Raw genomic sequence first — 19,415 nt, 5'->3', positions numbered from 1 at the left:
GAAAATATGTTAAGACTATTTGCACATCAGACATGAATTCCAAAGTCCTTTCATAAAATATGCCACGAATTCTTAAGACTGTATATTTTAAAAATAATATTTACATGGGCCTTGAGAAATAAACTGTTCTAAACTAAATGATAATCGCAGTTAGAAAATTATGCAAAATTATAAAACTGATTAGCCTTGGTACACCCAGCGATTCCTTTCTGTATCTCTTGTACCAACCAAATACTTCTTCAGGTACTTGGTATACATATGCACAGTGGTACCTTAAAATTTGGTCTACATAAAAATATACAGTATTAGTTATCTACATCTTAGTGTGAATAAATTTAACTGAATAAATCCACTCTAGGATTTTAAGCCTAATCTCCAATTATGAAATAAGACAAAAATCACACTGTAATGGAATCCAGGCATTAAACCTGGTGACAGGCATTTTATGGAGTCCAGGAAATGATACCAGATAAGTACCTGATTATGTATAAGGTCAGTTCTTATCAAATGAACTGTATACCCCTGAAGTCCATTAGGTACGGTGAGCCAAAAAATGATCATAGAGCACTACAATAATAAAGTTTACATCACAAAGTATCTTTTTCTGTGGTTTGGAAATCTTTTCCAAATGAAAATACAACATGAATATAAACATCAATATTTGAAATAGAAAATCAAAGCATTCTTACCTTACTACATCATCAATATTGTTCCTGTATACGCCTTCAAGTCTTTCTGCAGGAAATCCCATAGCAATAATGTTTGGATAAATATCTGAGTACTTTAGTTAAGGAAAGAAATATCTGAAATATGCAGCAATCAAACTAAAAGCATACATTTTAAAACATTAGCTAGTTATGAAAAGAAAGCTTTCCCCACTATAGCTGGAGTAATAAAAGGTGGTCAGTATATTTATGTATAACCATTTATGTGTAATACTGGTAAAGATAAAAGGTAACTTCCATATTGACAGTATTCAGGTATATGAGAAAAACAGAAACTCGTGGTTTATAAATCACAGAACTAAAGCACTTTATGTCAAAAACCAAAAATCAAAACAAAACCCCAAAATTGGCACCTGCCTGAAAAGACAAGAGTTCAACTTCTAATTTTTCATGGCTAAAAAAGGCAACACGTTGTAGAAAAAAGAAGACACAGTGAAAATCTGGAAGTCAGATTTAAGAGCTGGCTATGTCTCTAACTAGTTGTGTAATTTGGACAAGTCACTTAACCTTTCTAGACCGCAATTTCCTATTCTACATGATAATTAGACTCAAAGAGATTACTACTAAGGTTTCTTCCAGCCCTTGCTATCTATGACTTGGTAATACTGAACTGAGGTAGAAACTTCATTTATTATTCTTACTTTCAATCAAACTACAGTTGGCCAATGAACAAAACCGGTTTGAGCTGTGTGGGACCACTTGTATGTGGACCTTCTTCTACCTCTGCCACCCATGAGACAGCAAGTCTGACCTTTCCTCTCTCTCCTACTCCTTGGCCTACTCAAAGTGAAGGCAATAAGGATGAAGACCTTTATGAGGATCCACTTCCACTTAATGAATAGTAAGTATATTTTCTCTTTATGATTTTAATATTTTTTCTGCAGCTTACTTTATTATACAAATATGCTATCTAACACATATATAAAATATGTATTAATGAACATTATGTTATCAGTAAGACTTCTAGTCAACTATAGGCTAAATATTAATAGTTAAGTTTTGGGGGAGTCAAAAGTTACATGTGAATTTTCAACTGCACAGGGGTAGGCGCCCCTACCCTCTGTGTTGTTCAAGGGTCAACTGTCATGGATACTTAGCATGCCCATTATAGTCAATTATGTTACAGACTATAGCTAGCATAAAAACAAACCTCTACACTCAAGAACCATTTATAAACTATAAAAATCATCAACACTCTACACTTTTATGATTCTTACCCACTCATCATACCAGCTCTCATTTTTTGAGGTACATCAACCTAATCTCATGATTTTCTGACAGACCTTTCACGCCAGCCCAGACAATCTGCCTAACGCCTCCTTTCAAGACCAACTCCAATAATCTCTGCCCACTCACTTCTGGACTCATTTATCTTCCAAATAAAATTCAAAGTTGACCTAATCCAATGCCCTTTTCTAGGTCTTTTTCTTTCTGCAGCTTTCATATGATTGAGTTGATTTCAGTAGTATTTTCAATCCAAAAATAATTATCAAGTTACTGAAAGCTATTATTTTAATAATATAGTTTAAGAAATGGTTATATGTATATGTTCTATCTATAAGATAACTATGTGCTAACTGGAGAGATCTCCTGAATATTTTAAGGAAAAAAACCCACCCAATAGAGTATGCTGGGTATATCTTTCGTATAGGGATGACAAAAAGAATGTTAATACATATATTTGCTTGAATGTCAACATCCTCAATACACATACGCATGCATGAGTGATAAACGAGAAAGTAATAAAAATGGTTGCTTCACAGAGAAAGGGAAGAAAAGGGGAAAAGCACAGCAAGAACAGGTAGCAGCAGGACTCCTGTGTATATCTTTATATATTTTTGATCTTAGAATAATATAAAGAAAAAAAAGACTTATAATCTCATAAACTGAACACTGCTAGAAACAAAACTGATTAAATGTCAAACTGGCACCCAGGAGAAAGAGAAAGGTTTTGTTACAAGGGCTATTTGGACACTGCACTTTTACTGCACTTCTTGGTAGGAAGTATTCTAAGAACAAAAAAATACTAGGAAGAAACTTTAAACTTCTTTTGGTAGTTTTACTGATTCTAGTAATATCATTATTAATATCCTCAAACTATTTTCTTTTTTTTTTTTTTAAATAGAGACCAGGTCTCATGACGTGGCACAGGCTGGTCTCAAACTCCTGGGCTCAAGCCATCCTCCCACCTTGACCTCCCAAAGTGCCAGGATTACATGCATGAGCCACTACATCCAGCCTCCTCAAACTATTTTATCTTCCCCCCCCCGCCGCCCCGAAACAGGGTCTCACTTTGTCACCCAGGCTAGAGTGTGGTGGCATGATCATGGCTCACTAGAGCCTTGACCTCCTGGGCTCAGGTGATCCTCTCACTTCAGCCTCCTGAGTAGCTGGGAATACAGGCACATGCCACCATGCCCAGCTAATTTTTTGTAAAGACAAGGTTTCATCATGTTGCCCAGGTTGGTCTTGAACTCCTGAGCTCAAGCAATCCACCTGCCTCAACCTCCAAAGTGCTGGGATTACAGCGTGAGCCACCGCACCAGGACTATTTTCTTTATGTTGTAGAAATAAGCAAAGAAGTTATGCTAATGACTTTAAGGTTCATAATTCTAAGTATAAGCAAAAAGAGATAAAATATTGTAAAATCAAGAAACCATGTAAAAAACTAAAAATATCAGTACGAATTCATGTTTGTAAAAATCTGTTTTCTAGGTCTTTTCTCTGAAATGGCCTAAAAGAAACATCACTCTAGCAGTAATAAACATTCCTAGAACACAGATTTTCATCTCTAATATCATAATAAACTAAAAGGTACCAAACTCCTTGGAAAAAGACTTAATGCCAGGTTTAGAGTAGGGAAGGTACAGGTAAGCCTGGGATACCTTTTCATTCCAAGAGAAGAAGGAAGGCTTATAGAGATTAATGGCCCATATCAAATGGACATAGGAGGTGGTATAAAGGTCCAAATGACTAGCTGTGATAATCTGAGCATCAAAGAAAACATTTAAATGGTAGTAACACCCTGAATTAAATAAAGTTCTTGAGTCTATAAAGACACTCAAAAGAAAAAAGGCCGGATATTGTTGGTCACGTCTGTAATCCTAGCACTTTGGGAGGCTGAGGTGGGTGGATTCCTTCAGCCCAGGAGTTTGAGACCAGGCTGGGCAATACGGCAAAACCCCATCTCTACAAAAAATACAAAAAAATTGGCTGGCCATGGTGGTGTACACCTTTAGTCCCAGGCTGAGGCGGGAGGATCACCTGAGCCCAGGGAGATTGAGGCTTCGGTGTACCATGATTGCACCACAGCATGCCAGCCTGGGCAACAGAGTAAGACCCCACCTCAAAAAAAAAAAAAAAAGTTAAAACAACTAAAAATACCCTGCTTATTTATCATCTTTTGAGGTGGTTAATGGAATAGTTCTTCACTTTGAAAAATGGTAAAGAGTGAGATTTAAGTATTTATTTTGTCTTTCCTATAGAGACTGTATTTAAAGACAACCAAATAGTCCCATTTCACAAGTTCTATCTTACCAAAAAACATCAATTAATAATGTAAAAGAATAGAATTTAAAGCCTTATTTTGCAAACCCTAATGAAATTACTGATATATTCAAAGATCAACAAATGGTGTTAAACCAATAGGTGAGTGGTTGATGAGAAAATGAACTTTCTTACAGCACCAAAATACTACTACCCAAAATACTTTCTAATGTAAAGAGATGAATATAATTGAACAATGGGCTGAAAAGACTGTCATTGTCCAATTTCAGTGGCCATCTCCTCATCATGAATCAAGTAAAGATCATGTAACTTCTGACATGCAATATAAAGGACACAGCATCATCTATGATAGTTAAGGATCTTCAACTCAAATCCACCAAGGATTCAGATACAAATTTTAATTTGTAGGAAATACATAGGATAAAACAAGCTAAATGACACTATGAGACAGTAAACTGGACAAATTCAGAAAGTCTGTAAGACATGACCCATTCTCTCTTCAACAAGCCAGTATCTTTAAGAAAAAAAAAAAGGTGGGGGGGGGGTGGGAGGTGGGGGAAGTGGGAGGATGGGTTGCTGCCCTTGATTTTTAAAGATATAAGGTTCCTAATAGCCAATTTCATAGGTGCAATGCTGGCCTGGATACTGTTTTAGCCAAACCAGCCGTAAAGGACATTTTTGAGCTAATTGGAAACACTTTAATGTGATCTGGGCATTATATAAGATGAAAAGTTACTGAAATGGAAAAGTAGATGTAAATGACTAAAAAAGGCAGGTTTCAAAACAGAATGTACAATGTAATACCATTTGGATAAAAAGAATACATATATATCCATATAGACATATATAGACAAAAGATTATAAAGTACTAAAAGTAATATGTAGGTGGTGGCATGTATATTTTTTCTCATATTTGCTTGTTTTGTATTTTTGCCACAATGTACCTGTATCGTTTCTGTAACAAATGTTTAAAATTAGATGTTTTATAATTATCTATTTACTAATTGCCATGACAAAATGCTGTCTTGCCCTGTATGACTTAGAAAAAGCTCTGTATGCATTTTTTAATGTCAAATTTCTACCAAAAATTATACTAATAAAAGCATCTAAGATTTAAATTACTATGCCCCAAAAACATTTTTTGTCTCTTTAGGAACATACAAATTCACCCTCAGCCTCAAAGGGTTTTTATTATAAAGATTCTAAAAGAAAACTATTAGGATTATCATTTTAACATCACAAATATTTGCTGTCATCTACTATTCTCACATAAGAAAGCTGCCCCAACTCTTAGCCAATCTGACATTTTTTTAAAAAACTAAGAAAAATAAATTTTAAAAATAAGAAGCAAGCAGCCTCACTTAAAAATGTAGCTGTTGTTCAATTATTAAAATGTACTGGGATATTATATCCATTCATTTAAAAAAAAAAAAAAAAGCAGAAGACAGCAGAGGCCTAAAGTGAAATAATCTTAACTGAGTAATGTTAACTCCACCTTAGAAGACAAATGTAAGAAAATGGAAGACGTCAGAAAAAATGAGGCACCAGAAGCAATGGCAGGGAACCCAAAGTGGTTACAGCTACCAATACTCTGGAATTCCTACTCTAAATTATAAATATATTTTGGTCAAAAAATATAAATTTAAATCATCTATGTTTTTTGAACAATGCAACTAAGAATATTTTATTAAAAGAAATAATTATTAGCACTAACAACCTTACCTAACCTAAACCATTAATTTCAGTGAGAATAGTATTAAGATTTTTATCCTTACAGATATGCACAGAAGTACAAAGCCCCTCCCTTGAAATGTGGTCATTCTAACCAGGGCTAAACTTCAATTTATCCTTGCACTATAAATACTAATTAATAATTAGTATTTAATGCCAGCCTGGGAGAACTTCAGGCTGATGTCTATTTTCTGCTGCTATACAATACCACAGACGGGGTAATTTATAAAGAAAAGAAGTTTATTTCACTCACAGTTCTAGAAGCTGGGAAGTCTAAGATCAAGGGGCTGCATGTGGTGAGTCTTCTGGATGCATCATAACATGGTAGAAGGCATCACATGGCAAGAGAGGGCATGAGCACATGATAGAGAAAAAGGGGGCCAAACTCCAAGCTAACTAACCCACACCTGCAATAATGGCATTAATCCATTAATGAAGGCAAAGCCCTTATAATGTAATCACTTCTGAAAGGTTCCACCTCTTAATAATGCCACATGGCAATGAAGTTTCAACATGAGTTTTGAAGGAAACATCCAAACCATAGCATTCTGCCCCTGGGCCTCAAAACTCATGTCCTTCTCACCTACAAAATACATTCGTTTCATCCCAACAGACGCTGGGAAGCCGTACCTCCATGGCTTTGCTGGACTGAGCCCATGCAGCTTTCACAGGTTAGAGTCTCAAGCCTAAAGTTCTCCCAGGCTGGCACTGCATACTTGTAGCTCTACAGTTCTGAAGCTTTGGTGGTGGGCCTGCTGCCATGGCTCCATTATGCAGTACCCTAATAGGGACTCTCTGTAGTGACTCCAACCCACATTTCCACTATTCAGAGGCTCCAAGCCTGTGGCAAGTCTCTCCCAGACTATCCCCATCATCCTTTGAAATCCTGGTGGTGGTAGCCATGTCTCCCATAGCTTTTTCATTCTGTGTAATTAGCACCATATAGACGCTGCCAAGGTTTACCATTTGAGTACTCAGCAGTAGCCTAAGCCACACCTGGGCCCCTTTGAACCAGACCTAGGACAGCCAAGGCCCACTGGGTTGAAATATGGGGAGCTGAGGTAGCCCTGGGCAGCAAGCTTGTGAAGGACCACCTGAGCCACAAACCATTCTGCCCTCCTACAGCTCTGGGCCTGTGATGGGGCAGGCAGCCTCAAAGATCTCCAAAATGCCTTTGGGGTCTTTTTCCACTGTCTTGATAAATAGCCCCTGGGTCTCTTCTAGGAATATTAATCTCTTTAGCAAATGGTTCCTGGACCACACCCTTGGTTTGCTCTCCTAAACATACCTTTTGCATTCTTTACTGTGGCCAGGCTGCAAATTTTCCAAGTATTTCCATTCTGCCTCTCTTTTAATTATAAATTCTGTCTTCAAGTCATTCCCTTCCCCCAGCTTAGTTTAAGTGGTTAAAAGTAGCCATCCAGTAGCCTAAATGCTCTGCTGCTTAGTTATTTCTTCTGCAGCATATCCTAGTTCATCACTCTTAAATTCTGCATTCCATAAAGTCTTAGGATATGAATACAATTTCGCCAAGGTCTTTGCAACTATTTAACAAGGATGACCTTTACTCCAGTGTCCAGTACCTTGTTCTTCATTTCTGAGATATCATCAGAATGACCTTTACCACTTATAGTTCTACCAACTGATGACAACTTAAATAATCTCTAAGAAGTTCCAGATTTTCCCTACAGCTCTCTTCTTCTGAATCCTAATCAGAATTGTCCTTAATGCTCTATTCGCAGCAATACAGGCTTTTTCTAGCCTGTTTATCCAAACTCTTCCATCCTTCTCTAGCCAGAACCCAAGCCATTTGCACATTTTCAGGTATTTGTTATGGCAACAATCACACTCTTGGTACCAGTTTTCTTAGTAAATTTTATGTTGCTTTACTAGAATACCACAAAACAGGTAGTTTACAATGAACAGAAATGTATTTGGCTCACGGTTCTGGAGATTGGGAAGTCCAAGAGCATGGCCTCAGCATCTGGCAAGGATCTTTGTGTTGAGTTACCACATGGCAGAAGGTAAGGAAGCATGTGAGACAGAGGAGGCCAAACTCCCAAGATAACTCATCCACTACCATGCAAACAGCATTAATCCATTCATAAGGATAGAGACACCATTACCTAATCACCTCTTAAAAGTTCCATCTCTTAATACCATCACAGTGGCAATTAAATTTCAACATGAGTTTTATAAGAGACATTCAAAGCATAGCAGCAAAGGTTGCAAAGGATTTAACTCATTTCAGACAAGTCTATAACTATACATAAATGGGTGTTACATAATCATTAAAGTAAACTCAGCTGGCCCCCTCCTTCATTCACATAATCATTCAAACATATATTGAACGTTTTGTACAACGGGCACTGAGAATATAAGGCTAAGTAAGCAAAGACTACTGTCCTCAAGGCTTTCCTATTCTATTAGGGAAGACAGACACACAGACCTATAATTGTGCCAAAGGCCCGATTAGATAAAAAATAAGATAGCTTAAGAGTTAAAGAGGGAAGGATTAATTCTGTGGGGACACAGATAAAGCTTCACCAAGTAGGTAATATATTAGATAATCCTTAAGAGTTAAGTCAGAAACCAGTAAACAGAGGAAGAAACAAGAGCAGTTAGAACATTCCAAGCAAAGGCTAAAATAGACATATGGAAATACATAAAATATTCAGCAAAAAGCAAACAGTCCAGTGAAGCTTACACACAAAGCAACATGGAGAAGGCAGGACTGACAAGGTAAGGTCCAGCTTTAAGGATGCCATGGCAGCGAATTCAATTTAATCAGACAGATAAGGAGTCAAAGACCAGGATCAACATGGAAGACTTTGCAGAGCAGCAAGTCTTGTTCATGACCTATTTATTCCTTTAAATGGAGTCTAGGAATTCAATCTTTTTAAGGTTTCATTTTCTTCAGATTCTCACCTTCCTTACTCATAAAGTTTGAGATTTTACCCAAGACATCGGCATCCATCATAAGTTAGAAAGATATAGACAACTAGTACCTGTTAAGTATCATGTACCACACAGTATGCCAAATATATTCTCATTTAATCCTAACAATCCTAAATAGTATTACATTTCATAGACAAAGAAATTGAGAGTCAAAAACACTGGGTAATTTGCCCAGGTTAGTGACTAGTAAGTTATAATTTGAACCCAGATTATATACGAAGCTCCAAAGCCCAAGCTTTTTACACCACACTGCCCAACAAGAGGAGATTAAGGTTTTTCTATTTCCAAATAAAAATATAAAACTTTCAAAGGAAACAGGTTCAAATAAAAGTGATTTACTAACCTGTAATTACATTTACTAATAAAATGTTAAAATTGAAAAAATTCCAAGACAGTATGAAAATTTACTGACATTTCCAAAAGTAACACCAGCAACTACCTAAACAAGCACCAAATCTTGAGGCAAATATTTCTTATGCCACAAATTACACAAATAAACAAAATCTTTCTAATATACATTTATACTTCTCCATATATTATAAAATTTGACATTTTAGAAAAACTAAAACAACATAAGAACTGAGGAATATATATATATATATATAAAAAATGATTTCTGATAGAAAACAGCCTTAACCTACACTTACCTGATATTCTTCTGAATAAGTGGAGTGTTTAATATGAAATTTACATATAATGACATAAGTATTAAGCATAAAGATTTATAACAACCAGGTAACCAGAGGAAGATGAGTATGTCTGACATCTAGAGATTTACTTGCAGGCAGTATGGCATAATGGTTAATAACACACACTCTAGAACCAACTTGCTGGAACTTGAACCCCAGCTTCACTTATTCTGCAACCTTAGGCAAAATACATACTCTTTCTGTGCCTGCTTCCTAAGTAGAATGGGGCTAATAAAGGTACCTCATATAAGGTTGCTATGAGGATTAAATGAGCTAATATATGAACAATGCTTAAAACATAGTGACAGCTGTCTCTCAACTGAACAAATGGTAATGCCTTATCCCATAAGACCCCACTGTAACTACTTTTCTTTCAACGACAGTGACTTGTGGAATAATGTAATCTTTCTAAAGAACATCAGAGCTTAACAAAAAGTTTTACTCTTTGAAATCCTTAATGTATCAATTTGCCTTTTAAGTATTTATTTTATTATAACTTAAGAACATATCTAAAATACAATCCCAAAAGAAAAAAACAGTATCTCTGAGTTTTAGATTTGGGAACACTAAATTTTCAGTGTGTATGTTTGCTTATTTGTATTTTCTAATATTTCTATGATAATTACAAATTACTCTTGTGATTTTAAAAATGCCATATGCTAGCATAGGTATGTATCCCTTATGATGAATGTCATCTTTTTATTTTATCAAATATGAATTTATAGTTAGCTATTATTCCTGGGTTAATAAACTAACATTTATTTTTAAAATAGAGCTTATGACTTTTACTATTTTAAAAGTAAACATGGCCAATATAGGAAATGAGAGAGATAAATATAAAAGATACTAATACAAATCTAGTGTTCAATGGTAATATCTATTAAACTTTCTTAGATTTCTATTTCTTTATAACTAATTTTTGATGGAAATAAAAATGTTGGTTACATAGTGATTACTGTATTATAAATACAATATAGCCCATTACATTTTTCAAAAATTTATTATATTTTCCTGATACGAAACTTGGGAATACAATTTTAAATGACAATATAACATTATATTGATGGGTGTACCATGGTTAATGAACCATTTTACTACTATTGGACATTTAAGTAGTTCACAATTTTTAGGTATTATGACTAACATTGCAACAAACACCTCTATGTTTGTCTTTTTAATGTTAGTGGTCATTTACTTAGGAATCAGGCTACCTGTGTTCAAATCCCAGTTCTAATACTTTGGCCATGGGCAAGTTACTTAGCCTCTCTAAACATCACTTTCCCCACCTTTAAATGGGAATAATTCTAGTACGAACTACATAGGGTTGTTGTGTTGAGGATTAAATAAGTCCAATGTATATAAAGCACATAATAAGCACTCAATATATACTAGCGATAAAATATCTCCTGAATTATTAAAAAGTTCTTTTTCTCATAATATCAGTGATTACTGTATATACAATAAGAAAGGTAAAAGAAATGCATACATGGTACTAGCTATCTTGCCTAAGTTGGATGGTCACCACAGCTCCAACAGATCTCAGATATATTAGACAGTTTCCCCCCACCTTTGTGTAAACATGCTAAATTTGTTTTAATTGAGGCATAATTCAAATAAACAAAATACACAGATCTTAAGTGATTAGTTTGTTTTGACTGGTAAACTGCATATGCCATGTTTGGACAGTCTTGATTTAGGTGTTACAAGAATCCTTTCTCACCAAAGAACAAATACCGTCCCAAAGAAAAAAATGTAATTAATAGTAATTAAGTTCTAAAGTCTGTCCACAAAAATCAATTTAATCCATAATATAACTAAACTATATTTGAAATAATGTGGCTATTTTACCAGCTAAGTAAATTTTTATTGCCTGTTCTAGGCATCCAATCATGACTTGAAACACTAGAAATATGTTCCAAGTTACATCTAAAAAACAAAATATCTTTTCTTGAACAACTTCTGAGTTGACATCCAAATAATGTATCTGCCTTATCTCAAACCTGTACTTGCATCTAAATTAATAGGGTATATGCTAGAAATTTAACTACAATTTTCAAGTAGGATATAGTAACTAAAAATAGCTCCCTAAATCTTATTTCATAAGACTGTGTTCCTGACATGTACACTAAATCTTATTTTAACTATGATGATGGTTTGCTAAAAGTAAAGCCATTGTAAAAAGTTTCTTTGTAGTGCTTAATATATAGGTATGCTTATCCTTAAACAACTTACAAAGTAAAATGCAATAACTACTTTTCTGCCATAGAATAATTATTTCCACAGATCAGATATTTTTTAAATTATAGCTAAGTAAAAGTTGCAGTAACAATATGAAACTATAACATATACATGAAACGTTAATGATAAAATAGAAAGTGATAATACAGCTTTAGAGGTAATGAACAAAGAGCATCAAAACCAAAGTCTGAAGCTGCCTGGCTCATAAAACACTGAGCTAAACCAGTAGCCAGAGTGAAAGAATTAATGAAGTCAGACTAAGAAGAGAAGATAACAGGAATGGAAGGCAAGTTAGCAGATACCAGGACTTTATCATTTAATTTTATTTCCTAGGAACTTCTGGAGCTTTTTCCCTGATTTCCATCAGTGCTTTCAAGTAACACACAGTTAGGGTTCTTGTGAGCAAAAAAGAAACTCAGCCACTGATTCATAAGTTACATCACATTTACATTTCTTTTCAAAATTTTAAGTTTAAACAAGTATTTTCCAATTATGTCACAGTTAAATCCATATTATCAACTTTTCTAATGAAATCATGCTTTAAATACAAATCTCATAAACTTCTATGACTTTCTCATTTAATCAAAGATTTTACATTTCTTACTAGGTTTTTTTTTCCTATTAATAAGCTATGTTGAATTGTTAATGATGGACTCTCATTTCTAAATTGAAGATTCATATTGAGCACAAAGCAGAAAGAGCAGTTCCTTGAATTTTCCAGTTGAAAAAGTGCCAACTGTTCATTATTTAAGAACAATTTGTCCTAAAGAGCTTCTGCACAGCAAAAGAAACTACCATGGGAGTGCACAGGCAACCTACAGAATGGGAGAAAATTTTTACAATCTACCCATCTGACAAAGGGCTAATATCCAGAATCTACAAAGAACTTAAACAAATTTACAAGAAAAAATCAAACAACCCCATCAAAAAGTGGGCAAAGGATATGAACAGACACTACTCAAAAGAAGACATTTATGCAGCCAACAGACACATGAAAAAATGCTCATTATCACTGGCCATCACAGAAATGCAAATCAAAACCACAATGAAATACCATCTCACACCAGTTAGAATGGCAATCATTAAAAAGTCAGGAAACAACAGGTGCTGGAGAGGATGTGGAGAACAGCTTTTACACTGTTGGTGGGACTGTAAACTAGTTCAACCATTGTGGAAGACAGTGTGGCGATTCCTCAAGGATCTAGAACTACAAATAGTTTGTAGTTTGACCCAGCCATCCCATTACTGGGTATATACCCAAAGGATTAAAAATCATGCTGCTATAAAGACACATGCACACGTATGTTTACTGCGGCACTATTCACAATAGCAAAGACTTGGAACCAACCCAAATGTCCATCAATGATAGACTGGATTAAGAAAATGTGGCACATATACACCATGGAATACTATGCAGCCATAAAAAAGGATGAGCTTCATGTCCTTTGTAGGGACACGGATGAAGCTAGAAACCATCATTCTGAGCAAACTATCGCCAAGGACAGAAAACCAAACACTGCATATTCTCACTCATAGGTGGGAACTGAACAGGGACAACACTTGGACACAGGGTGGGGAACATCACACACCGGGGCCTGTCGTGGGGTCGGGGGAGGGGACATGGCATATGTATACATACGTAACAAACCTGTATGTTGTGCACATGTACCCTAGAATTTAAGGTATATAAAAAAAGAGCAATTTGTCCCAATATATAAAACATATAATCATTCCTGTACAGATCAAATTAATGCAGCCTAAAATCTTATTTTCTAAAGAGAAAAAGGTACATAGGTACAAAGCTTGAACTATAAATATTAAGAGTGCTCAAAAAATGGGGTTTTAAGAATAAAGAAGGAATAGTCAGGAATAACACAGGAACATTTAAATATTTACTAGGTACCAAATCCTGTGCTAAGTACTTAATGAATATTGTCATTTAATATAGAAGAACAAGGTTCTACTTCCAGCTATGCAATCTAAAGCCTATAACCTCAGGTAAATCACTCAATCTCTGGGCCACATATATTTCTGTTTTGTTCTTCTGTAAAATAATGATAATACCACTTGCTGTAACTTCTTCACTAATTGTTTCAAGGACTAAATGGGATACATGAAAATATATATAAAACTGCAAAGGACTCTATAACGTAAATAAGGGGTTGTTATTAGATGGTGCATGAATTCTGTTATTTAAATTTAGTTTAAATGTCTCATTACAAGGCAACTCAATATGGTATTTTTACAAATAAATTGTAAAAGAAGGAATTCTGGTATATTAATTAACTTAAATTGACTTTAGCATAAATTTTAGGTTCCTTCTAACACTTTCTAGTTAATCTGCTGTCAGTGCCAAACCAGAAAGGAAGACTGCCTATCTATAAACTCTATTGAAGTTTTCTACTTCTCCAAACAACCTGACCTCACAACTTTCATGTTTTTATATTGTATGAATTTGTCATGAGTAAGAAATTTGCACATACTTTTGCTATGAAATAGAAGTTCAGATATCTTCCTAAATGGAATCATCACACTCTTCAAAAGTAACATCAAGACTTGCTAGTAATTCTTCTCCTTGTTAGCAATACTACAAACTCGTTCATTTGGAAACAAATCTGCAACTTGTAAAAAAAAAAAAAAACTAAAATACTGTACACTCTTTAATCCAGTAATCCCACTCTAGCAATATATTCTAATAAACCAAAAGTAAACTATATAAACATATTCACAACTATACTGTTTATAAAAGAAAAAAATGAAAATAACCCTAACACAGTATAGCAAACAAACCATGGTAGTTACCCTCACCTGATGAAAAATATTACCTCTATAGCTTTAAAAATAAGTACCTGGTGACAAATAAAAAGTGTATTTGTGAAAAAAACAGACCAGAGAACAGTATGAAAACATTGATTACAACTTTGTAATAATGTGCATATAACAAACAGGGAAAGATAATTTCCAGTGACACACATCTAAAACAGAACTAACTTTTTTTCCCAATTGAACTCATTAAACTTAAGAACCATTTTTAAAGCTATCCAAACCAGATACAGGAAAATTACACACAGTTTTACAAAATTTAATTTTTAAGGGAACAATCAAGGTGCTCTGAACCCCAATTATTTAAAGTTAAGCAAATTAGAACCTCAGGAAGGTATCAAGTCACTGATAATGTCAGCAATACTCTAAAATCCAAAGTATAATTTAGTGTATTAGCTGAGAGTGTACTAGACTTCTCAACTATTTTAATCATTTTTTCTTCACAGCAGGTGTTAATTATGAAATAATCTATCACCAGACACGGTGGCTCACGCCTGTAATCCCAGCACTTTGGGAGGCCGAGGTGGGTGGATTGCCTGAGCTCAGGAGTTCGAGACCAGCCTGGGGAACACGGTGAAACCCCATCTCTATTAAAATACAAAAAATTAGCCAGGCATGGCAGCATGCGCCTGTAATCCCAGCTACTCGGGAGGCTGAGACAGGAGAAACGCCTGAACCTGGGAGGCACAGGTTGCAGTAAGCTGAGATCGCGCTACCGCACTCCAGCCTGGGTGACAGAGCGAGACTCTATCTCAAAAAAAAAGAAAAGAAAAGAAAAAGAAAAAAAAAAGAAATAATCTATCTACAACTGCTCAAGCCTACATCTGTGATCCTCTAAAAATTTAAGCTCCCCAACTAACTGGTTTTAACGAGTATACCAAACAATTACCTTCTTCCTAGGTCTCTGGACGAATATGATAAGACTGGTTTCCTGTTTCAGAACTCTCCTGCTGTTAAAATACACACAGACACACATTCCTCTACAGTTTTGCTCTCGCTAAAAACATCTAAGACTGATCACTAATGACGAATGAAACAAAATACAGATATAACTTACATATCAGCTTTCAAAAATATTAGTTCAATGACATGTGTCAGACATGCTTGTCAACAGCATTATATACTTGAACTAAGCCAAATGCCAACTGTTAATTTTCTACAGCAAAATCACAAAAAAAGCATATGAAAAACTGTAAAAAGTTAAAACTGTAATGCTGACCCAACATTACCATAAAGTTCCTAAGAGTGTCTTTAATACTCTTAGATTTATAAGTTACTTCTGTAATATCATTCTGCTTACAAAAGCTATGCCTTTATCGTTTATTTTGCCAGAGGTGATTACCCTAAAACAGGTTTTGGCTACTCTATAATTATGCAGAAAGACATAAGGCCACTAATTTTTACAGCAAAAAAGATATTCAAACAGGTAAAGTGCAGAAGATGTTAAGGGATATCAGTATCTTGAAAAACAAAGATCTAGTAACATTTAGTGCATATTCTCTCAACATTAGCTGCATTTTGAAAAAATAAGATTCCAGACTTTCCATATGCAGTAATTATGCAGACCTAACCATGAACTAATTCACCAATATTTGAAACCTACTATAGGTAAGGTACTCAGAAAACAAAGTTCTAATACAAATGTGTCTCCGGCAAGGAGGTTTTCTTTTTCCAATAAGCCAACTGCAAAACTTTTATAGTTGCTAGTAACAATCAAAATTTACCTTTCGACGTCCTCTTAATTTGAATATTTAAAAGAGAAAAGTTCCAAACAAGTGTGTGCTAGATTGCATCATTTTATATTTGGCTTTAATGTAATAAAATCAAGTCTCTTTATTCTATACTGCAAGCCAGGAAATTGGTTGGAAATGACTTACTTTTTTTCCAACTGGTAAAAATAGCTTTGCCTAAGTGCTGCAGAATTTTAGTCTGAAGAAAAACATAAACTAGAAATGCATGTGAATTTTTAAATACGAAAGCCAACATATTGTCTGTCATTCATTACTATATTAGTAAGAATCATAGAACATTGTTCTAATAATATAAATATCTAACAATATTAAATGATTCCTATTCCCACTGAAGGTTATTTTAACTATTATATCAACTTTATAATCATACTTGACAATTCATTCTTAAGTAGTGCATTATCAAAATATCTAGAATAACATACACTAAAATACTAGTCAAAATCGTATTTTAAATTTTAATAATACGCAATTGTAAAATATATTAACAGAGCCAAGAGTAAGTCTGCATTGCTTGGTTTGAATAGATGACACCCTTAGTTTTAATAAACTACTATAAATGCTTGTTATTGAAGGGATACCATTTTATTATGAAACCAGTTATTGTAATAGGGGAAAAAGTATAATTACTAATTATGATTAGGTGTAGAATTTTCATATTTAAAGGACATATAAAAAAAGAAAATATTTAGGCTGAAACTTCAAAGAAAAAACTAAGTTAACCGTTTCAACCAGTAAATAAGCTTTTAAAACATACAAGTTTAATACCTGGGAAGATAAAAGTACCAATAGTTAGATGGGAGGGATAGGAATAAAAACAAGGGACAGAAACACATAACACTTCTCACACCCTTTAAATACTATTAAGTAAACAGAATAGGTAATGACTTTCAAACTTTTAATATTCAGGTAAAAATCTCACCTACATATGTGCCTCACTTAATGTAAGAGATATAATTTATGTATATATGTCTATTCAGAAAGGCCCAAAAGGTATTTTTTTCATAGCCTACAATTCAGTTCTCACCAAAGTCTACAAACTGAGTCAAGTAAACCAATCTACTTTCCTCACAGATTAATCTAAAAATTGGCAAGATGTTTCTTGTAAAAAAAAAACAAACAAAAAAATAGGCCACAGACACAAAGTTGCATTTGAAAATGTAAATTCAGAATCATATCTAAACTTAAAATATTATTATGTTAATCATTTGGCATAACAAACTTCTCAAGAAAATGTCAACATAGTAAATGAAACAAAGTAGATTAAAATCAATCAGATTCTATAATATTAAGCCAAATACACAATTTTAAAGACTTACACAATTTGGTAAGACCAAATTCTTGTGGGTGAAAATTAAAGAAACAACTTCTATGGTGGCCTAAAATGCAACAGGAAAATTTTAAATGGGGAAGCTCATTTGCACACAGACAAGAATTAAGTTGTAGAAGATGAAGCAAAGAACTTGAAAAATATTTAAACAAATTTTTAAGAAATTCTTATTAAATCAGTTCCCTGATTGAGTCCTGTAATACTGAATTCTTATATATCTCAACCAGTTAGGAAAACTAGTTTAAAATATCAAAATCTTGTATAACTTAATTTCTCAAGTTAAAACATGATGTCCAGTTAACTATCCAAACAATCGAGGAAAAAAAACCAAATGACTGAAGGCCAGGCGTTTATTACACAATCTTTAGTTCTCAGCCAGTATCTGTATTTTAATAGAAAAATATAAATAACAGTATAACTATTAGGTTTCATTTTTGCAAACGTTTAAAATTTGATATTAGTCTTTATAAAAATCATAATTAGATTATTCCAAAAACAGTGGTGTCAAAACCACTTATATCACTAAATTATCTTAACTTTTTCATACATTTGAGTAACAGATGGTAGGCCTTAGTTCTTGGACACTACACAATAATCACAATCTGTGTGACCTTTTCAGTATTAAAAAAAATCCAAATAGTATTAATAACCAGCATGTTAGCATATTTTATAGTATTATATATAATCACAACCACAATCTAGATATGTAAAACTGTGTCACACTTTCAGTATACTAAGTTATTTTATATAGATTTCCTACAGCTAGTCCATGAAAGATATTCAGATGTAAGAGTGTTTCTTAGGTTGTCAAAAAGCATAAATGCATACACTCACAAACAAAATATTTTTGCCATCCCTGTTTTCATTAGCACCCCACAAGAAGGTATATACCACACCTAGATCAAAATTTCCTTAACAGTGGAAACAATTTTACCTCATTTGGGAAAATGTTACTCTAACAAGTAATCTGGCTTTTAATTAAAAAGAGACTAATTTGTTTCTACCTCAATATTTTAAATATTTTTTGTTCTAACTATATGAATAAATGAATACCACCTCACTGATAAAAAATTATAATTTAATAAAGTTAAGATTATTTGTTTTAGTATCTGACACTTAAAAATTAAATCTGATAAAACATATGCAAAATTTTTAAGCACAAATACTAGTACTGATTAAAAATGCAAATAAATAGCAAATTGATCAATTAATATCACACTGATTACCTGGGCAACTGTGCAAATATAAACCGTATCATTCAAAATATGCTTCGGGGAACAGTAACATCATTACAGGCCCATACTACTTCTGATTAAAAAAACAGAAAGCAATAGTGTTATTACCACTTTACTATAAAAATGATGTGGCAGTTTATTCTAATTACCTTCTATATCCACTTTAATTTCAACACACTGTAATGTTCTTACAACAGGAAAAGGAAATTGATAGATCTAAAGTATTCAGCTAAATTTTACTTTGTCTCACTTAAATAAGTAAAATATGCTTTCAGTATTAAAATACAAGCAGAGTTACTATATGTAATTCAGGGGGAAAAAGCTTCAAGGCTCTAACACTTCAGTTAGGTTTGTATAACATTATGATTTCATGAATCAAAACCACGAAAATCTTCTCTAATGTTTAGGTTATCCTAAATCCACTTAAAAAA

General features: G+C 33.9%; 1 protein-coding gene across 1 annotated transcript in view; it reads right to left on the bottom strand.

Moving 5' to 3' along the window:
- Nucleotides 1-19,415, bottom strand: part of PTEN (phosphatase and tensin homolog) — a 107,343-nt gene that overhangs the window by 76,321 nt on the left and 11,607 nt on the right. The window contains exon 2 of the mRNA XM_054435653.2: nt 690-774. Coding sequence (XP_054291628.1) covers nt 690-774 — 85 coding nt within the window. The remainder of the gene's footprint in view (nt 1-689; nt 775-19,415) is intronic.

The sequence above is a fragment of the Pongo pygmaeus genome, chromosome 8 (assembly GCF_028885625.2).
Source record: "Pongo pygmaeus isolate AG05252 chromosome 8, NHGRI_mPonPyg2-v2.0_pri, whole genome shotgun sequence".
Taxonomy (NCBI): domain Eukaryota; kingdom Metazoa; phylum Chordata; class Mammalia; order Primates; family Hominidae; genus Pongo; species Pongo pygmaeus.
Note: the sequence above shows the minus strand (reverse complement) of the source record. Positions and strands in the feature narration are given on the sequence as shown.